At 35.2% G+C, this 22,369-nt stretch overlaps 1 protein-coding gene across 1 annotated transcript in view; it reads left to right on the plus strand.

Moving 5' to 3' along the window:
* Positions 1 to 20,739: 20,739 nt before the first annotated feature.
* LOC129799813 (dynein beta chain, ciliary) overlaps positions 20,740 to 22,369 on the plus strand; it is an 88,642-nt gene continuing 87,012 nt past the window's right edge. Inside the window, exon 1 of the mRNA XM_055844040.1 lies at positions 20,740 to 21,923. Coding sequence (XP_055700015.1) covers positions 20,760 to 21,923 — 1,164 coding nt within the window. The 5' untranslated portion in view covers positions 20,740 to 20,759. The remainder of the gene's footprint in view (positions 21,924 to 22,369) is intronic.

The following is a 22,369-nucleotide window of genomic DNA, read 5'->3' on the forward strand; positions in this document are numbered from 1 at the left end:
TCTGCTGAGGGGCTTTTTGTGATAAGTCTAGTAACCCTGCGCACGTGTGTAGTATTGCGCTTCTGTGAAAAGTGCTGAAGGAGTTTGCCCCGGTGGGGGCTCACGAATCGGGGCATCTTCGAGAAGGATGTCAGGGAAGTTTTGACCGGAGTTCTTCAAGACGGTGTACTCGAGGCTGTTGGATATCACAAGCTACGACAAGAGCTTCACTACAAGAAGTTACATCAATTCAACGTGGCATCGAATTATCCCTTTCACCGACGGGCCCCACCGTGTCATCCACCGAGGGAACGAGTCATCGCCCTCGTGGGAGGACTGCCGCCCCTAAGGGGGATACTTCGGGGAAACACCGTTCACTTGTTTTCCTATGAGGAATAAAAGGAAGGCGAGATAATCGGAAGGAAGTGATCTCCAGGAAAGAGGCTTAAAGAGACGGACTCCGGAATTTTAGCTGCCTAATCTCGGGATATGTAGAGGAATTTATCTCCAAGGCACAGTGAGCTTTGTTATTCAATGTTTCATGTTTCGAACCCATTTAACGTAGACTCAAATTCTAATTAATTCTAATAAATTAAAAAATTCACGCTCGGAGGTTAAAATTAAAGTTTCCAAATTTCTAAATAATAAATCTTCTCATTCAATATTAAAATCAATTTCTTATAATTTAAATAAAGTAAGTTACAAAATGCGTAAATAAACGAAATACGGTGAGGGCTATGACGGTGACGGTGAGCATTTTACTGTCAATGTGATTCTGCCCTAAGGGTAAAACTCATGGTAAAACACCGATATACCAGGATGATAATGAAGTGCTATCGAAAGTAACAAAGCTGAAGGAAGGGTAAAAACTCATGTTCATTGAGCTCAGCCTGAATGGGCTGCTGTCCCTCGATCCTCAATACTGGTCCTGTAACATTCTGAAACGCAGAAATAATTGTCGTTCCCAATCACTCCCAGTATTGCTTTACCTGTCTTTGCAGTAAGAAGGTTGAGGTGAACAAGGATAATCGATTAGCTTCGGTAATCGCGCCTCGCCAATCGCCTTTTCATTTGGTAACGTATCTGATTTGCGTTAGAATTTGGTAGATAGGTCTCCGATCCGCATAGAAACTAGTCTTGCAGCAATAGGTAGCGCAATCTCATTCCAGACGCCTCCAATCACTCCCAGTCTGTTCTGATTTCGACGAACGTCATACCTACTAGTTCTATTTCCAGACGAACGATCAGCGAAAAGTCAAGTATTTTGTGCGCATTCTATTCGATTCGTTCTGGGCTCCTTTTTGTTGTGCCTCTTTCAATGCACTGCAGGCCTGCCATAACGAGGACTTTAATGCTTTTTAAAAACAAATTTTGTACTGTATTTATCAAGAAAAAAGCCATGTCCAACTTGTACCAGCGAATTTTCCAACTTGTAACACTAATTCCAAATTATATCACTTTACCCTACCTCGTCGCGCCAGTGACGAGTCGTCACTATTGCTAACCCAGTCCTAGCCTTTTCTTCCATTTCTGAAGGTCGTGAAAGTTCCATTCACGACAATATATTACAGAAACAACAAAAAAGAATTCATTTGCTCCTAAAATCGTTTCATTAAATATTTGTTGTTCAAAGTTTACGAAGTTGTACGATGTTGCAGTTGACGCTTAAATATTTGCTGCAAAGTACTGGACCTTCCTTTCTGTCTTACTTAATAGAGCCGATCAAAGTTCACATTTCAATTAATTAATACTTTAAGGACGAGAAGCTTTGGGGGTCAGAAAAAATCATTTTTTCCGTCTTTTTAGAGCGAAACATGACTTTAGATGGTCGTAGGAAAAATTTAATTTTTGGGTCACCGGTGAGCAAATTGTCCTTAAAGGGTTAAGAGAAGCTACTTTATGTCTTACCAAATCCCAGCCGGCGTTGTGGCTGACCACAAAATCTTTCGAACAAAGTACCAGGCCCTCCTTCCTAACTTTCTTGAACCGAGACGTTTAAAGTACGTGAAAATTAGTATATTCTTGCTGACCTTAAGGGCCTTGACAGACATGAGGATTAGCCGAGAGACGGCTTAACGTAATTATATTAGAAATAATGGTTAAAATGCATTTCCATCATTTTCCACTAAGTCGTCTCTCGGCTTAAGTCGTAAGTGTGTCTAAGGCATAAGTCTTACCAATGACTTACCGAACACTTAATTTTAACTGACTTGGGGTGCGGGTCTTCCAATGTTCTTGAAATTTTACTATATCATAGTTAACCTGTAAATCCTTCCTTTAAAATATTGAATCTTGCTTTCTAACTTACCTGACCTAAGGTGTTCAAAATCCTTGAAAAATTAGTATGTTGTAGCCGACTCTAAAATCTTTCTAACCGAGTACCTGACCCTTCTTTCTGAGTATTATTAATCGTATTGGGATATTGCACTACCTACAAGGTAAGCATTTTTATAATGTTAATTCTCGTATTGGAAGAATCTACTAAGTCAGTTGTAGGTAGACTACCCAAGAGCGCCTTCCCGTGATGTGAATGCTTCTTCCATACTCCCGGAGTTGTTGGGCGAAGGCGGTGCATTTATTACGTTGTTATTACATGTGAAAATTGTCTAAATCAGACATCCAAATCTTTCCACCGGGCAGGATCCGAACTCACAAAAACTGTGTGTAAGTCAAGCCGAATATCGATCCGCCTAAGAGCCAACGGTTTTGCCTATTGCGCCACTGAGATCTTCTCTTTCTGAGTAACTTAGCCCGGACTACCCTAAGTTCATGAAATTTAGTATGTCCTAAGTGGTTTTAAGTCTTTCCAATGAAGTATCAAACCGCCTTCTTTCTAACTTACCGAAGGCACTCAATGGGCTAAGTAGTAGAGCACTTCCTATTGATGCAAGTGTTCCAGGATCGAATCCCCTGTAGATCGCCAGGATTTTTCTGGCGTTAAAATGTTAGAATTGCATCCAATGAACTTCACTGCGCTTAATTTCACAGGGCATGGGACTGACAACCCCATCCCTGTGTAAGTATAAATAATAATGGATGTTTCGAACTATGAAAGCTATCGAACTACCAGGAAGGCTTAAGTTTCTGTATGCGGTGTTGTTCCAACATTATTATTTATTATGACTTTTTTACAGACCTTAACTGTTCAAAATTCTGAAGCTATGTTGCTGTAGAGTTTGTGCCAACTTTTGGAATAGTAATGAATATAAAATAAAATATTATAATTTCTATAAAAATGCCGCAACAGTCTTTCATCAACTCTGATTCGAACAAATAAGCCACTAAAGTTTGTTTTCCCATGTAGATTGTTAAATTTAGTGACTTCCCTCCAAATACCATGGATTATCTCAACATATATGCGAATCACATCGAAATACCCCTGCTCACCCATGCCGACACCCACTCCAGGCAACCAGCTGTGGTGCAGAAGGAATTGGAGAATAATTTGCAAGAGTTGAAGAATCTTATCGATGTGGTAAGTTTATTTTTTTGTTTTTATTGAAAATTCTTCAAGAGTTTTTCCACTAATATTTTATTTCTTGTTGGAAAATATTTGCTATTTTGTGGATTGGTTGTGGATGGTGCAGACAATGGGATTGACAAGGGGCGAGAATGTGCTTGAAATACCACTAAATGTTGATTTATCGCGCGAAGCTGACTTCTATGTAAGGCATCATCATGGTGACAGGGATTTTCTCAGTCAACTGGAAAAGATGGTGTGCAAATGGCAACATCTTGTGCAGAGACATGCCAAAATATCACCTAATTCTATATTAGAGGATGGGAATGACCCTGTCATTGACGATGAGATAAACTTTTGGGCCAGAAGACGTGAGACTTTCCTCAATCTCGATTTGCAGTTCAATTCACCGATTGTTCAGGATATTAAGAGGCATTTAGAGGGATGCAAATCCATGTACTTGGCCAAGTTTTATGTTATTCAGGCAACAATTGAGGCTGCACTTGATGAAGCTGATGATATTTCGCTGCATTTAACACCACTTCAGAGGATAGTGGAATTTTCTGGCTTGAATCTTCATGCTATACTGCTCAAGATTCCTGCCATCTTTCATACAATATGCCTTATTTGGCGTCATTCCAAACACTACACTACCGATAGTCACATTACACGCCTGTGCTTGCTCCTCGACAATGCTCTCCTACATCGCATTAAGCAAGTCCTTAGTTCAGATTCAATGTTCAATGGGGATGTCGACAGTGTTTGCCAACTTGTGCAGGAAACAATGGATTTCCTCAGCAAATATCATGAGGCAAAAATGTCATTTAAATCACGTCTCACAGGATGTTCCATTGAAGTTGAATCTAACATATATTGTGCTCTGAGGCAACGTCTTGCAGATGTTGATGTCATCTTCCGGACCGTGATGGACTACAGAAAATTGGAACGTGTAGAATTTGGTGGAATTCGTGGCAAGGACTTTACCAGAACCCTCCATACCATTCTCCAAGATTTCCAAGCACTCTATCAAAAATTTACCGATTTATCCACAAATCCTCTAGACATGGACAACGAGCACGCAGATTTTGAAAGAAAGAAAATTGACTTTCACGAGGAATGTAATCATCTGGATGAAAAAATCAGCACATTATTCTCTCGTTCACTCTCAAATTGCAATCACATCGCCCAAGTCATCAACGTGAGTGAAATTCCATTCCCGGATATTGACACCGGATGAGGTGGAAATCTTTCAATCCTTAATTCGTCGTTTCTTTCCGCTCAATTTTCAGATTCTCCAGAGTATGGGTGACTTCATTGCCAGACCACTTCTCAATGTGAAATACCGCGAACATTTCCAAACGATTTGTGAGCTTTTTGAGCGGGAAATTGATGCAATTGATGACATTTACGATGCGGTGAATGAGAATGTCAAGAGTGGAGTGGAATTCATTCTCAATGGAAAGGCATCAAGCCATTCAGGCTTGCTGGCGTGGGTTAATCAACTCGAGAGTCTTCTCAAGAAGCCCTTAGATGAACTAAGTCTGGTGGCTGATACGTAAGTTTTATGCTTGCAATATATCCTTATTCGCAATTTGGTTTATGGATGCTGAGAAGAAGAGTTGATAATTACTAGAAACGATAGTTTAAATGCTGAATACCCCAAGTAGCAAAAAAGGCATATGTACGTAATGGTGCTATTCCGAAAAATAAACATGTCTTTTAGCAATGATTATTCTCAAAAAGTGCATCTGCATTATCGACTTTTGTGGTTATAAATTAATACAAATGTATAATCGGTGTGCTCTCAGCCGGAATTTGATTCTCCAAAAGTGTCTCGGTTAAAAGGCAAATAGCTCACTGTTTGCACAAAAATGTCGTTAATATTCAAAGAACAGGAATAATGGTGCTATTACAATGAAAAAGAACATGTTTTTTCTAACACTTTACTGTTCTCAAGCGCTTCTGTATTATCGATTTTTTGTGTTGGTTTCTGTCTTAACTATTTTCCGAGTTCTTACAGTGTTCTAAAACTAGCAAACAGTCGTTGTAGAAACCGATGCAAACCCTTGTCCCAAACATCCCAGGTCTCCCCTATGAAAATAAAATGTTTCTTATGCCTTACATGGACTTACAGCTTAAGCCGGGAATGTAGTCTTATCATTACTTTGGTTATAAAAAGGCTTCCAAGTTTCATAAACACTCTGGCTTTGAACACTTCATATTTTATTCACATTTCTTTAATGGATCTGATTAATCTGACCTATTACTGCTTGAAATCCACAGAAAGAGCACTATATGTATATAATCTCTCAATTTTGAGTTATATATTTCATCTCCTTTATTCTGGAAATGTGAAGTTTCGAGTTTTATGACGTCACGCTGTTTGTGCATCTGTGTTTCCAACTGTTTTCACGCTCAAAGTGCAAACGGTTGGAGATAGATAGAGACGTGGGACTTTCGGAGGACCACCCTTGAGTTGACTTTAGAACAATTAGCACGACCCATTTTCATTGTTTTCTACCCCTTCCCTTTCCTTCCCTCCAAAACCATGTTTTTCTTTACGATTTCCCGAAAACGCGTCGAGCGATTACATTCATTTTTGGATATATTTTTGAAATTATTCGAGCAGAAAATTCGTCGGTATAAAAAAATGCCGTTAAATCATACCTAATAACGAGTTTTCAATGTCAAAAGTTTTAAAGGATCTAGAGAGCGTAATTTTCAACCTCATGGTATCATACTTGAGCACTTTGGAAAGGTCTTGGAATTTCCGATAACACTCAGCCGGTCCCAATCGGTTATGAACCGGTAATGAGCCGGTTCATGATACATAACTATTTTTTATCCGAAATTCAATTATATTACTCTTAATGTGTATTTTGGGCGACAGTTGTAAACCGGTTATGAACTGATAAGTAATGTTTGTCCCAAAATCAATTCTATCCAACTTAAAAACAATTTGTGGAAATCTTTTGAGTGATTCATGAATCGACTGAAATCAGTTGGGAAGCGGTATAATATCTAAGTTACGAGTTTGAGCATTCTGCAAAGCCTGGGACGCTTTGCCACCTCTTACTAAACAGAATTCAAATTTATATCAACCATTTTGAATTTTTTACTGACCTATTTGATGTTTTTACTGATTCATCTATTAATTTATTGTTAAAGATATTCATCTCATAAAATTATCCGCTTTTATGTTATTCTTTTGCAGATATTACTTTATTAGTTTAGGGAAAAATACCCTAATAGTAAGATTTGTAATGAACTAGAATTCAGGGGTACTTGAAGTCGTATTATCAACGTAAAAATTACGTTTTCTTGACTTCACTGGTACTATATGTGGGCCAATCTATCTCAAGACATCCATAGAGGTACCCTTTATGGTCTTAGATGTTATAGAATTTTACATATGTTAAAATACACGACAAAATAACATACCCCTATTATTTTTCGCCCAAAAAAAAATCCTGGCCGGAGATATATGGTGCCAAAGATGGCGTCTCGCGTTTCATTCGTCAATTGAGATTTTTGGAAAATATTTCAAAATGCTCTATCTCGCCAGCGGGCTGAGATTTCTTGTTACTCTTTTTTTTTATTTGAAAGATAATTTTATACTCTTTAAAACAATATAGGGGAAAGTGACCATGCTTGATACGATCCAAGTTTGATAATAACTATTTTTTTCCTATGTTAATCAATAGTTATGACTCATCGCAATATATTTCAATAGCTGGTGCTAAGCCTCACATTTCCTAAAAAAATTAGGATCCTAGCTCTTTTTTCCTAGTTTCAGGAAGCAAAAATCAAAAATAGGCCCAAAACTGTAATTTCGATACATGATATTTCATAAGTATTTCTTAATTAATGTCGTTGTTCAGGAAAACTACTATCATAGGCACATAGAGGGTTCATCAGTACTAATATTTATGTAAAAATATTTTTAATTGGTGGACACTGTTTTTGTGGGTGGTAACAAATTCATAAATTCTACTTGTGTCCATCCTATATTCTAAGAAGGGTCCATGAATGATAATTTTAATGTGGCAACTATATCATTAGATGTGATTATTTCATAATTACACATATTGCAATCCGCCAATTTTATCGACAATTGACATAGCCTTCAACCCTGTTGCCTGAATTTTAAGGTTGCAGAGTGATATTTTTATGGACTCAAAGTGAAAAAAATGGTTTTCGCTAGCGCCCTAATGTCATAAAAACATGGCTTAGAAAAATTACATAAAAGTGATTTTAAAACTAATAACCAGTCATATAAACGATTTAAGCAGATAGATTAGAGTTCCGTCTAAATATTGATGTGCAATTTTTTGTATCCGGTGAAATTTTTATAGTCAAAATGGGCCTCCGAATTGTCGAATCAATTATTATACAGGAAGGCCCCTGACCCAACTTGTATAAAAATCACCACTGAATTTCCATTTTCTTCTTGAGGAAAATCTGAGGATTTCCAGGAACTATTTGAGGTTGGATTATGAACCTAATAAGTGATACATTTTTTTGTGATAGTGCAAGAATCGCTTCGGTTTGTGTGTTAATCAGAAAATAATCACAAACCTTGGACATCATTTTACAGTATCAAGCATGGTCACTTTCCCCTACTCGTTTTCGTATTATCTGCTCAAGTTTTTTTGCAACGGTTTTTTGATTTTTTTTTTTAAATTAAAAATTAATATTTGTCAAAAACCCCATTTGTCAAAAATTTTCATTTTTTTACTGTTGATCAGCAACATTCAGTACTACATTCCCTGAAAAGGCGAGCTTCCACTTTTGCGCTTATTAGAAAAGAATATTTAAAATTTTACAACATATTAAAAAAGAAAAGAAAACAGGAAAACTCAAAATTTTGAGTTCAATTTTTCAGGGAATATAGTAGGGTGGAATCACCAGTTCTCGCCAGTGCCCCACTTCTCGCCACTTACATTGAAATCGCTATTTTTCGCAATTTATGAAATAAATGAGTCGCAATTTTTTTGTATTGTTTCTGCTTCTACGCATAGAATCGAAAAATAATAATTATTCGTTTTGGATTCACGATTTTGATCACTTTTTAGAGCAATATTTTAAGCAAGTGCATCGAATCCAACATCTCTTACCAAATGTACTAAGTGTCGTCAAATTTTCATCAGGCCAAAAATACCTATTTGGGTAAATAATTTGTCTATTGAATATTTAATTGCACTTGTGGAATACATAAAATTTGTATTTAGTCACTTAATATTTCATTTTATATTATTTTTGTATAAAAATGAGGCATGGCGAGAAGTGGTAATATTCTGGAATTGATTTTACCACCTGTCGCCATATCTTTTCAATAGGCGACGCTAACTTCACTTCGTACATTCTCAGTTGTCAAATCTGCATTGTTTACTTTCTGCAAAAGCCCCATAATTTGATTTCTCAAATAAAAGTGAAGAAAAATCATTTAAAGAGAGTAATAATAAAGTGATCACAAGGAAAGAGAAATGGTGAATGTATTCTTTTCATAGCATTGCCTAAAATAACCGAGTGTGGTTCTTTTCAAGTGGGTGGCGAGAAGTGGTTACAAATTTTACAAAACTGGCGAAAAGTGGTAAAAAGTGGCGACGAAATGGTTATTTTTGCATTATTAATAAAAATCAGTTTTTTAAGTAGTCCAGCGTTATGTTCTAGGATTATTGTTTTCACGTATCTAGAGCCAATACATCTAAGTAACTTTGTGTCAAATTTGACTTATCTTGTAACAAGGATTCAAAAGTTATGATTAAATGAATTTAATTTTTTCCTAAACATGGCGATAGCCGGTTATTCCACCCTACTCCACAATATTTATAAACAGTTAAAAAATCAAAAATTTGCAAACTCACGTTTTTGAATTTTTTTTTGATTTTCAACTAAAAATGCCTTTTATTGACAAAAATAAAGCTTTAAATCATATTTAATAAATGAACTAATTATGTTTTTTCGTTTCCTTTAAGTTTCTCAAAAAAAAAATTTTTTGAAAACTTTTGAATTTTTTTTTTTGAAAAATTATTTTTTTTTTTAAATTCCAGTTAAAAAAAATCAACATATTAACACATGTGTCAAATGTATCTTAAAGTTGTAAATTTATTATTTTTTTAGAATTTTTAAAATTTTCATGTCTATATTATGATTCTTCTTATGTCTTATAAGGACAAGAAGCAACTAAATCCAGGCTGTAATTTTTATCCTATTACCATATTATTGTACTAATGGGCCAATCCATCTCAAAACGACCGAAAAAATCGCAAATCGAGGGGTCATGGTCTTAGATGTTTCTGAATTTTACATATGTTAAAGTACACGATAAAATAATATACCCCTATTTTTTTTTTCGTCTGAAAAAAAATCCTGGCCGGAGATACATGGCGTCAAAGATGGCGCCTCGCGCTTCATTCCTCAATTGCGATTTTTAGCAAATATTTTAAAATGCTCTATTTCGGGAACGGGTTGAGATCTCTTCTTACTCTTTTTTTTTATTTGAAAGATAATTTTATACTCTTTAAAACGATATACTTGATTTTGCATTATCTGCTTAAGTTTTTTTGTAACAATATTTTAAAAAATTTTTAAAAAAATTTAAAAATTAATTTTTCTCAAAAACCCCATTCTCAAAAATTTTGATTTTTTTACTGTTGATCTGTAACATTGAGTACTACATTCCCTGAAAAGGCGAGCTTCCACTTTTGCACTTACTTTTTTTAAAAAATATTTGAAAAATTACCATATTTTCAAAATAAAAAATAACCAGCTAAACTCAAAATTTTGAGTTCAACTTTTCAGGGAATATAGTACTCCACAATACTTATAAACAGCCAAAAAATCAAAATTTTTCAAAATCAAGTTTTTGAAAAAAAATTTTTTTTTGAGTTTTAAATAAAAATGTCTTTTATTGACAAAAATCAAACTTTAAGATACATTTGACACATGTGTCAATATGTAGATTTTTTTTTAAACGGAATTTCAAAAAAATTTTTTTTTTAATTTTTTCAAAAATAATCCAAAAAAATTTCCAAAATTTTTTTTTTGAAAAACTAAAAGAAAACAAAAAAACATAATTAGTACATGTGTTTAATATGATTTAAAGGCTTATTTTTGTCAATAAAAGACATTTTTATTTAAAACTAAAAAACAAATTTTTTTTTTAAAAACTTGATTTCGAAAAATTTTGATTTTTTGGCTGTTTATAAGTATTGTGGAGTACTATATTCCCTGAAAAGTTGAACTCAAAAATTTGAGTTTAACTGGTTATTTTTAATTTTGAAAATATGGTAATTTTTCAAATATTTTTAAAAAAAAGTAAGTGCAAAAGTGGAAGCTCGCCTTTTCAGGGAATGTAGTACTCAATGTTACTGATCAACAGTAAAAAAATCAAAATTTTTGAGAATGGGGTTTTTGAGAAAAATTAATTTTTGATTTTTTTTAAAATTTTTTTAAAATACCGTTACAAAAAAACTTAAGCAGATAATGCAAAATCAAGTATATCGTTTTAAAGAGTATAAAATTATCTTTCAAATAAAAAAAAGAGTAAGAAGAAATCCCAACCCGTTCCCGAAATAGAGCATTTTAAAATATTTGCTAAAAATCACAATTGAGGAATGAAGCGCGAGGCGCCATCTTTGACGCCATGTATCTCCGGCCAGGAATTTTTTTCAGACGAAAAAAAAAATAGGGGTATATTATTTTATCGTGTACTTTAACATATGTAAAATTCAGAAACATCTAAGACCATGAAGGGTACCCCTATGGTCGTCTTGAGATGGATTGGCCCTAATACAGTTTGTTTTCAAGTTTTGGGTTTTAATCTCAAGTTTTATCAGAAATCTAGTTTATGATTTTTTAAATACCAACTCTGTTATCGGGCTAATATGAATAAATCGATTTCAATAATTTTAATTGTATTTCAGTGATGAGATTTTTGCCAATGAACAGGGCATGAAGGTGATGAATAAATTCAAAAGTACGTTGAAGATTTTGGCCAATTTTGAGGATATGACTTACAATATATGGAAGAAGAATGCTATTGAATCGATGAAAGTGGGTTATGCTGAACCTCTGATTGTATTGAGTACTTTGAGAATTCCAAGCTTCAACGTTAACTACAATCTGGACAATATAAAGAGGGATATTAGAGTTATTCAGGAATTGAAGTATGATGTCCCGGAGGAAATGCGTTGTGAATTCCAGGAAAGATTGACCTCCTTCTGGTTGGTGAGGAACAAATTGTTGTCAGTCTGTGAGAAATATCGTTTCGTGCGATTGGAGATGAACGAGAATGAATTGGCGGTTATTGAAGATGAGCTTAGTGCCATTGATGATGGCATAGCGATGTTAATTGAGAAGGATAGTTGGGGTGAGTTTGATATGGCAAGAATAGAGAAGATTGAAAAGAGAGTAAACCACCTTCATGGTCGGATGATTGAAGTGAAAGAGAATACGCAGAAAATCATTAAGCACCTTGAACAAATGAAGAAGTATCCATTGTATGGAAGAAAGGATCGACTAACTAATTCCCTGATTGTTTTCAATGATAGGGGTAGAATTCTTCCTCGATGGTTCTGGAGTTGCATTAAATTGAATAAATTGCTGAGGGATGTTCTTTGGAGAAATTTTGCACTCTTCTCAGATATCGAATATCAAGATGCTGGTGGGAGTACGGAGATGGTGAATAATCCAAAAAAGAAGGATTTTCTCAGTGGATTCAACCACAAGTTCATCAATAGCTTCGTTCGCAAACGTCTGGAGTATTATTGGGGGGAAATGTCGAAAATTGGCTCAGAAAATGCAGCATTTGTCAAGTATAAGAACTCTATTGATGAGATGCTCCTTCGTGAATTGACTGATCTCCTACGACGAAGTCTCAGTCATATTGAGGATGAAATGAGAAATGCGAGAAAGGAAAAGAGTCCACCAATTATTGAAATAAATCTCATCGCAAGAGACGAATCTATCATATTTGAGCCATCAATGGAGATTAACAGTCAATCTGGACTCTATATGAAATTTAACGGAGTCATTCATGATATTGTGAGCCCCCTAAGGCTTATTGTGCGCATTAATCAAGAGAGCGCTCAAGAAAGGGCAGCCACAGGTAAGTGTATCAATAAATGAAAATTTCATGAAATATTTCGCAAGTTTTCTGATGCACTTAACTGATCAAATTATAGTCTGTATTATTTTTTGAAAGTTTAAATTTTTAAATAATTAGAAATTTTGCTTCAGATAATTTGAATCAACAAGAGAAAGGCTTTCAGGCTTCGCACATACATACTCTGGCTTTGAACACTGCACATTTTTCTCATATTCCTTTAATAAGTCTTACTTATATTTTTTCAGGAATTGTGAGATTTAAGACTGGCTATTAAAATACATTGTTATATTCTAAACTAGAGTCTGTGCGAACCTGGAAAGCCTAATCGGCTGTTTGGTTAAAAAATGTAAAAGATTTCCTATAAATGGTGGAGACACTTCAAGAATGAAAAAAGAGAAAAGGTGTGAAAATTTTTTAGAAGTATTAAAAAAAATGACTTTAAATAGAAATCTTGGATTACATTAAACCATTGTCTTTGGACGTCAGCCCACTGACACTTCGTTTGCCGAAGCAACTCACTTTAATTTGCATTCGGAAATATCGTTTAAGGGAAGGGGTAAAAAAATGTGCCTGCAGAAAAAGCGATCGCAGCGCCATAAAGGATACTATAAAGAAAACTGACTCTTTACGGGACTATTTAGTTCCAAAAACAATGATTAAACTAAATATTTAGACTATTTTAAATTCTCTTTAACTACCTGATATACCTAAATGCGCCCTGCCCACGAATTTATAAGCTTGCGCCACCTTCAAGTTACCTTATATACAAGTTCAAGTTACGTATTGAACTAAATTTAGAAATCTTTGTCTCTTTTCCTGTTCAGCAATAAACGAAGCTGAGTAGTACGAAGAGTAAGACACTCCCTCAAGTTTATTAGTAGGAACAGACATAGGCCCAACTTATTAAAAAGTTAATAACACATTTTCTGTAAATATTAATTTAAAATTTCAAATATTTCTTCTATTCTACATTTTTTCTGTATAAAATTTTAAAATGTTTGAAAATTCTTGTATTGAATGGAATAAGTGAAGAGATGCCTCCTTTTAAACCTTGCTCACTATCTACCCCTCTGTGGTCTTCGGTTTGTTTTTAGTTACGACATGTAAGCCTAGCACATTACGTACGTGCTCTGCAGCACCCTTCTATTAACGAACAACGAGTTAAATAAAACTAACTTATATTCTAGTGCGGTATATACCTAAAAAGTTAAACGTAAGATATCGAACGCATCATCAGTTCCTCCGTTTTTCTTCAGAGGACTGTCTTCTTCTCAAAACCAAACGAAGCTTTGGAGAAAAGTAAGCCTTTTTAGTTTTCAGGAGAAGAGAGTCCTCTATGGAACACGGGAACAACTGAAGATAACAGGCACCTATATTAGATGCAATATTCAAAGGTAGGGAACAATTTTAAACAATTTTTTAGATAATTAACCTAAAAACTATTAATTAGAACTACAAAAACTTTATGTAATTAAAAAAAACACGTGGCATATTTTGTACTAAATATTGTTATTAAGTAATTAAATAATATAACAAGATTGAAGTGCAAAGTACAATTGGTTAAAATCGTGTAGCAAGTCAAACAGAGCTTGTAGCCTCTTTAGAAGGTCAGTTCACGAGAACTTTGTAGTTAGATCATGGGGTATAACAAGATTATAAAACAACGTGCAATGTCGAGGCTTTTCCATCGTTTTGAGTTATATAGCATGCAGCAACGCTAAGATGGCAATAATCGCAAGAAAAAGCTAGGATATCCCGCAATTTATAAAATTTCGGCTATGTTTTAAATTCTTATCCAAGTCTTCTGGAGTTTTGTTTTGTAATACATCCAGCTTTTTTAAAACATAAAAAGAATTATTAAAATTGTTAAAAATTTCTAAAATAGTAAGTATCGATTAATATCGAATAATGATGCGTAGTTGTAATCAGACATTACTACTAATTTACTTAACCGGCGCTACAACCAATTACTGGTCTTGGCCTGACACAGGATCCGTCGCCACTCGAGCCTATTACACGCTACTTTTCTCCAATTCCGCACCCCTAATGAGCTGGCGTCCTAGTCCACGCCGTCGGTCCATCTAAGGCTGGGTCGGCCTCGTCCCCTCGAAGCATAGAGTTCGCCCCTAAAGACTTTCCAGGCTGGGTCGTCCTCATCCTTGAGAATCAGGTGACCAGCCCACCGGAGCCTATTGAAGCGTATTTGCTTGACGACAGTTACCTCTCGGTAGCGCTCATACACCTCATGGTTGTATTTGTATAGGCTCCAGAATCGTCCTTCCTCACATATGGGGCCAAAAATCCGTCGTAGTATCCTCCTCTCAAACGCGGCTAAGAGTTTGCAATTCTGTTTGCTGAGGGCCCACGTCTCAGATGAATACGTGAGGACTGGCAGGATCATAGTCCTCTACAGCAGTAGTTTAGTCTTTAATCTTAAGGTCCTGGACCGTAAAACTCTTGATAGACTGAAATAGGCCTTGTTGGCTTTCAGCAGCTGTGCGCGGACTTCTGTTGAGATGTTGTTGTCGGCTGTGATTGTTGACCCAAGGTACACGAAGTACCAGCAGGTCCGGGATATGAAGCCATATATGACACGAACTTCATACTGTAAGGACAAGCAGGGGAATCTGGTTTCCGATCAGAATGGCATCCTGGAGCGATGCGTAATCAGACATTAGACATTAGAAATTAAAAGTTTCTAAAGTGACCCATTGAAGAAACCTCATACCAAGGGTCAAAAGCTCTGGAGAATATGTCAAATATTTTGTTATTAACGAAAATGTCAATTTTTTTATGAAACAGGAGAGTTCAAGAGAGCACAGAATCCTCGTCAGATCTCAGAAATAGATGACATCATTTAAATTCCTTGAACGTTACAAAAGAAGACTTGGATACTCTTTAGTATGCTTTATTGTTGTAAAGTTCCAAAAAACCCTTATTTTAAGGGGTAAATTAAAATGTGTACTGATAATTTTGTGTGATATTACACTGTGTAATTCTGAAAGAATAACTAAAATCACTTCAATGCATGAATGTGAATAGCTTGTAAATCCGGAAAACTCTCAGGAGATTGGGAACGTCCTCGTAAACCCGGGAAATTTCCGAGAGCTGTCGGTAATTCGGGAATTTTTTTTGGAAAATATTTACTATCAGGAACCCTTTATCTGGAAGATTCTAGAGAATTTCTGACACGTTGAGAAATCTCTAAAGTTCCTATAGCATGGGACATCCTTCTGAATTATAGGGAAATCCAGAAAATCTTGAAGAAACCTCAAGAATCCATGGGAATTCTAAGAACCCTTGTTAACCCTGGAATCCCACTTAGAACTGGGGATCCTTCTTGCATTCCGACATATCCTCTGAAACCCCTGACAAGATTTTTTTACGTCTCAGCTGTACAACATTTTCATTTCCCTGTTTTTTTAATCACATATCTTTTTCGTGAAGCAGAACAGAGTTTTGTAATTTTTGTACACAATTATTACACATTTTGTGCAAAATTACACAACAATGAAACTTTGCAATGAAAATCGTAGTAAAATACCCAATCACCTTTTACTATGTGTTGAAATTTTAGAATTGATGAAATTTTAAATAACTCGCTTGTTTGTTTCCATTATGCCCTCAGGGGAAACACCTACGTTCTGGTCCTTCTATCACAGCATCAGTGAAATAGCGACAGTGAAGAAGTTCATTAATGGCCTGATAGCTGAAGTGATGGATCCAGTAAATGAGTTTTATGAGATTTATATGAATTATGAAAAACTCCTTCTCACCGACAAAGCGCGATATATTGATGCTTATGTGAATAATGGGGATAATCTACCTTTCTGGCAATCTCCAGCTTCTGGTGCTAGCAGTGAGGTTGAATATGACGAGACCCAATCAAATAGTCATAAATTGCAATTTGATAAGCTCAATACAGTTCATGAGGTTATATCCACGTGGCAAACGAAAGCTTTGTGCAGAGGTTGGCTCATTGTCAATTCATCAAAGCTCAAACAGGATCTCCTGCAGCATATTTCAGAATGGACAAAATTGCTGATGATGAAGCTTGAGTTGTATGTTGATGAGCGCCTTCGGCAATATAGTGAATTTTTTGGTAAAGCCCTGCTGGAACTCGATGAGAAAATTGATTTGGGGGATTTTGAAAAATTGAAGAGGGTACTGCAGACTCAGAAGAAAATTGCCAAAGAACGTGCCAAAGAAGATGATGATGTATTATTTAAGCCGCTCATCGATATTGTGAACCTCCTTAAATCCATGAATATTCCAATTGATGAGAATATCCTTCAGATGGTAAGGAAGGAAGAGCTATACAAGAGTGTGATGGATTAATTTGAATTTTTATGCAATTATTCTGTGACTTGTAACTTCACCGCCACAGAAAAAAAACCAACTCCCCCATCTTTTATCCTTTCAGCTGGAAAATCTGCCCCGGGAATGGATAGCTTTGAAAATGAAGAGTGTTGAGAGGAGGGAGGACATCATGAATGTTCAGGAATATCAGGCGAATATGACGGAAAAGCAGGGAAAATTATTTGAACTGAGATTGAAATTGTTCAGGGAGGATTTTGAAAAATCGCAAGTAAGTTTAACTCTTGCATTCGCAAAGTCATTGTAAAAGTTTTCTTTGCAAATTGTCACATTTGGTTGATTTTAATCTTGAGAATTTTATGCTGAAGCTTAATTTGGTGCCAATTGGATTTTCTGCGAGAAAATAAGCAATTTTCTTTCGAATTCTATTCAATCATCGTTACTCTCTGATGGCAAATATTTAATGAGAATTTTATGAAATCTCAGATCTGTGTATGTTTGTTAATAAGAAACTATATTCTCCGATCGGACTCATACTTTTCCAAAAAGTGTCTTATATTTCCCTAATTGCGGATATTTCTAATAAAAGTTTTATAGTGAAAAAAATAATTTAAAAATTGAGTACACGTGTCAAATTTTCATTTTTAAAAAGTTTATTCCGCTTATGATATGAAACCGTGCCAAAATGTCGCAAAGCTTGTAATATCGGACACTTCCATTGTTTCTATAAATTGCATAAAATTTTATTTTTTATAATTACCAGAAGCTGTATAATATTAAATAAATAAAAGAATATCGCTTCTACGAACGAGATGCTGTAGAAAAATCCTTGAAAGGTAGTGTCCGATATAACAGTATCTATAATTTCACACAAAGCAATATCTATATCTTTATTCAATTTTGAATGTATCAAGAATAATTTTAGGGAAAACAAATATAGTAAACTGCTTTTTAGAAGTCCTTAAAAAGATTTAGGCTTTGGAATTTGCAGCCAACATGATCGATATTAAGCATACTTCTCCTAAATCCCATATGAGAATTTTTCAGAAGATATATTCAAAACCTCAATTTCAATAAATTTACATTTTTTTGTAAATATTTTTCAGTATTTTTTAATAACGTAAAAATTATTGTTTGTAATTTTATTTTACAAAATATTTGAAGAAACTGTTGGAAATTAATTCTAATTTGCGTTAATTGTGGGTCTCGCCAAATGTATGAGCGTCCTAAAATAGGACAACTTCTTAGAACCTTCAAAAAAATTAGTTTTAAAATTTATACCATATCATTGTAATTATTTTTTAATTGTTATTAATCATTTCTTAATTTGAAATTTCGTTATTATTCATCTTCTATTGGCTTGTATGGCTAGTACAAAATGAAAAAGGGGGTTTCCAAGGTTTTGCAGGTTGATTACCAATTCTAAGACGGCGGTGAACGTCTATTAGGTGAGATTTTTCACAATTGATTAGTTATCGATCAGTACCAAACTTAATTTCCCCTTGCTCCCCTGACCCAAGTTATAAGGGTCCAAAAAAGATTTCTTAAAATGGCCATAGCTCCGGTTCCAATTGTTAGAATTTAAAAAATTGAGGGCATTTGGAAAGCTTTCATGAAAAGCCACTGCCCTTTTTACATAGAAAGTTCGCAAAACCACCGCTAAAAAAATTAATTAAAAATTAATTTTTTAATTATTAAAAGGAAAATTTTTTCAATTTTTAAAATAAAATAATTCAAAAACTCCATTGTGGATTAGGCTCAAATTTTAGTATGTTGTAGCCGTAGACTAAACATTAAACAAACAAAAAAATACTCAAGTCGCTCGATAACCCCTGACCCAAGCTATAAGAGAACAAATTTCGAAAATTGACCGACTTCTATCTCCGGTTCTCATTAAAATTTTGACCTAAATTTTGTTTTTTTGGTTTCGCTTCGATGAACCACTATCAGACGAAAGTTCAAAAAGTGACCACAGGCGGCGCTGTAATGGCGGAAAAATTCAAACTAATTTTCTTTAAAAAAACGTTATTGGGTATTCCAAATAGTGGCGTGGGTTCGCTCTGGTTAAAATAGAACCAGAGATATAGATATTAGGGGTCAAAATTCATGTAATTCAAAACCTCATATCTACGGTTCTATTTGGTCAATTTTGTTAAGTAAGGATGCAAGTTAAAGGTTTCGCAAAGCGCTACAACTATCTAGAACAATTGAATTACGTATGATGAACGCTAGGGCCGCCACAGTCGAAAAACCAATTTTCATATTACATATACTAAATTATCGCCACTATTGCTCAACCGATTTTAATGATTACTTCGGCATAATTATAGAGGACATTTCATTCAAATTGAATTTGTCTTGATAGTCATGCAATGAAGAAAAAGACTGCAAAAGAGCGAGATAGACATATGCAAAACGATTGAGAAAGAAAGAGAAATGAATTTTGATTTCATGAAATTTTCCTGATCTAAAAGATGTACCGGAGGCATAAATGATCAAGAAAAAAAATTCTTCAAACACTGAGAGAAATCCGAAAAAGTTAAAATAACATTCCGGAAATGTTAATTTTACCCTGCAGTATTGATCCGAAATCGGTGTAAATAATACCCTTTTTAGATGTATTAGGGGTTAAAGTTATCCTTTTTTCATGTTAATTTTACCCCTTTTACCCTTAAAAAGGTGTAAAATTAACATTAAAAAATGTTGATATATTTTTACACCTAAAAAGTGTTAATGTTATGAGGAAAAAATGTTAATCGCACCCTCTTTTTTTCTCAGTGAAGTGATTATTCAGCACTTCATCGAATTTCCGGGTATTCGGTCACCTTTTTAGAATCACAACCGCTGTAAGCTTTTACAGGCATACTATACAATATGATTCTAAACTACATAATTTTTAAATTGGTGTTAAATGAAATATTTTTAAATAAGGTCATTGCTACGCTCTGTTGGATCTACCAACTTAGATTAATTCTATTTCTTAAGAAATAAAATAAGCACAGAATTTATAAAACTTTCAAGATAATATTCTTAAAGAAAATTAGGAGGAATTGTTATTATGCAGATGCATTTTATATTAACTAATTTAAATTTAAATTCAAATGAAAATGTCATTTTATAAAATTAAAATGTCACTTCTTTTTCCATTTATAAAAGTTTTTAATGGGATAAATCATCACGAATGTCACGAATTTCTTATCTTGGCATAAACTTTTTCTTTCCCAGATCTTCAAGTATCCTTGCCAGAATGTCTATGGCATTATCGATGAATGGTATGAAAAAATTCAAGAAAAGAGGATACTTCATGAAGAATTGGTGAATATTTATCGTGATTTTTCCATGAATTTTGATCAACGTGATAAAATGAATGAGATTGTGATGCAATTGAGGAATTTAAAGCATTTGTGGGATGCTGTGGATGTGATTGAGGAAACTGTGATTGAATGGGAAAAGACACGATGGTCAGAGATAAATCTGGAAAGAGTTGATCAGGAGTGTCGGCAATTTCTCAAGTATTTCCGAACACTCGATAAATCTTCACATCAATTGGAACCATTTAAGCACTGTGAGATGACACTGAGGCAACTTATGGTATCCCTCAGGACACTGATGAATCTGCAGGAGAAGTCAATGAGGGAGAGGCATTGGAAGGAACTGAGGGATATCACTGGGGAGGATATAAAAATTATCCCTGAGACGACATTGAAGACTCTTCTGGATTATCAATTGCATAAATTTGAGGAGAGTATAAAGGAGATTGTGGAGAAGAGTGCTCAGGAGCAGAGTATTGAGATGGGTTTGGGGATGATTAAGTCATTCTGGCATAAGCACAATTTGGAATATGAGGAGAATCTTAAAATGAAGATTATGCTACCTAAATGGAGCGAAGAGATGTTTGTGATGCTAGATGACCATCATATGCAGCTCCAGAATATTGTTCATTCGAGATATGTCGGAGAGATGGCCAAAGAGGCTGACATTTGGAGGAGAAAGCTGGACAGTGTGGGTCGGATACTCAATGTCTGGTTCGATGTCCAAAGGAAGTGGCTGTATATGGAGAGTATTTTTCTGGGAAGTAGAGATATTCAGGAGAAAATCCCAGAGGAAAGTCAGAGGTTCATTGCGATTGATAAGAAATTGAGGGGACTGGTGGAAAAGATTCAGAAAACTCCTTTAACCATCCGTATCATCAGTCATGGTAATTTGCTGAAGGAGCTCCGGGGCATTGAGGAGCAATTGATAGCCATTGAGAGGGTGCTCAATGAATATTTGGAGGGGAAGAGAATGGATTTCCCAAGATTCTACTTTATCTCATCGGTTGATTTACTGGACATTCTCACGTGTGGAAGTCAACCCCGGGAGGTATTTCGGCACCTCACGAAGCTCTTTGACTCCATCAAGTCACTTCAGATGGGTCAGGATGAGGAGTCCTTAGAAGCCCTAGGGATGTTCTCGAAGGAGGATGAGTATGTGACATTTCAGAAATCTTTCAAATGCCCTGAAGCTGTCGAAGTCTGGCTGAATTATCTGATAACTGAAATGAGGATGACTCTGAGGCATGTCTTGGGTCAGGCTGTGGCGGGATATAGTGAGAAGGAGAGGCATGAGTGGATACTAGATTGGCCAGCTCAGCTAGCTCTCTGTGCTACCCAAATCTGGTGGGCTACAGAAGTGGAGAGGGCATTCAGGCAAATGGAGGAAGGCAATGAAAATGCCATGAAAAACTACCAGAAGAGGCAGAAGGAGCAACTAAGTGAGTTAATTAACATGTTGATTGGGGAACTAACGGTGGCCGAGAGGCAGAAAATCATGACGATATGTACTATTGATGTACATTCGAGAGATGTTGTGGCCAAACTTATTGGCGAGCATATTGAAAGTTCTATGGCCTTTCAGTGGCAAAGTCAACTTCGTCACAGATGGGATGATGATGATAATGATTGTTTTGCCAACATCTGCGATGCCAATTTTCCCTATGACTATGAATACTTGGGAAATACACCAAGGCTCGTGGTTACACCACTCACCGACAAGTGCTACATCACCCTGACTCAGGTGAGTAATTAACCTACAGTCTTTTGCATCAAAACTACAAAAACTTTCCTGGGTATTCTTAGAATAAGATGAAAATGCTTTTGTAGTGTCAGGTGAGACTGTTTTGGACAGAAAAAATTTCAATTCATGCTCAAAACACATTGGGCGACAAAACAAATAAATAAATTAAGCCGAGACACACACCGAAAATGACTACCATCACAATTTATTACTGGAGTAGACTCTCGATAATTCAGTTGTTTTAGATCTGCTGTAATCTTACACTTAATAAAATATAAAGAGTTATAACACAAATTAGTCATAATATTCGTCAAACGCTTAGCAGAGACACACACCAACTACATGTAACACAATATGGTTATCTTAGTTTTCAACCCTGATACTAATGAATTTTATTACCAAACTGACTGAGAGAAAAAATCAATTATATCTTATCTTATTACTCC

This window comes from Phlebotomus papatasi, chromosome 1, assembly GCF_024763615.1.
Source record: "Phlebotomus papatasi isolate M1 chromosome 1, Ppap_2.1, whole genome shotgun sequence".
Taxonomy (NCBI): domain Eukaryota; kingdom Metazoa; phylum Arthropoda; class Insecta; order Diptera; family Psychodidae; genus Phlebotomus; species Phlebotomus papatasi.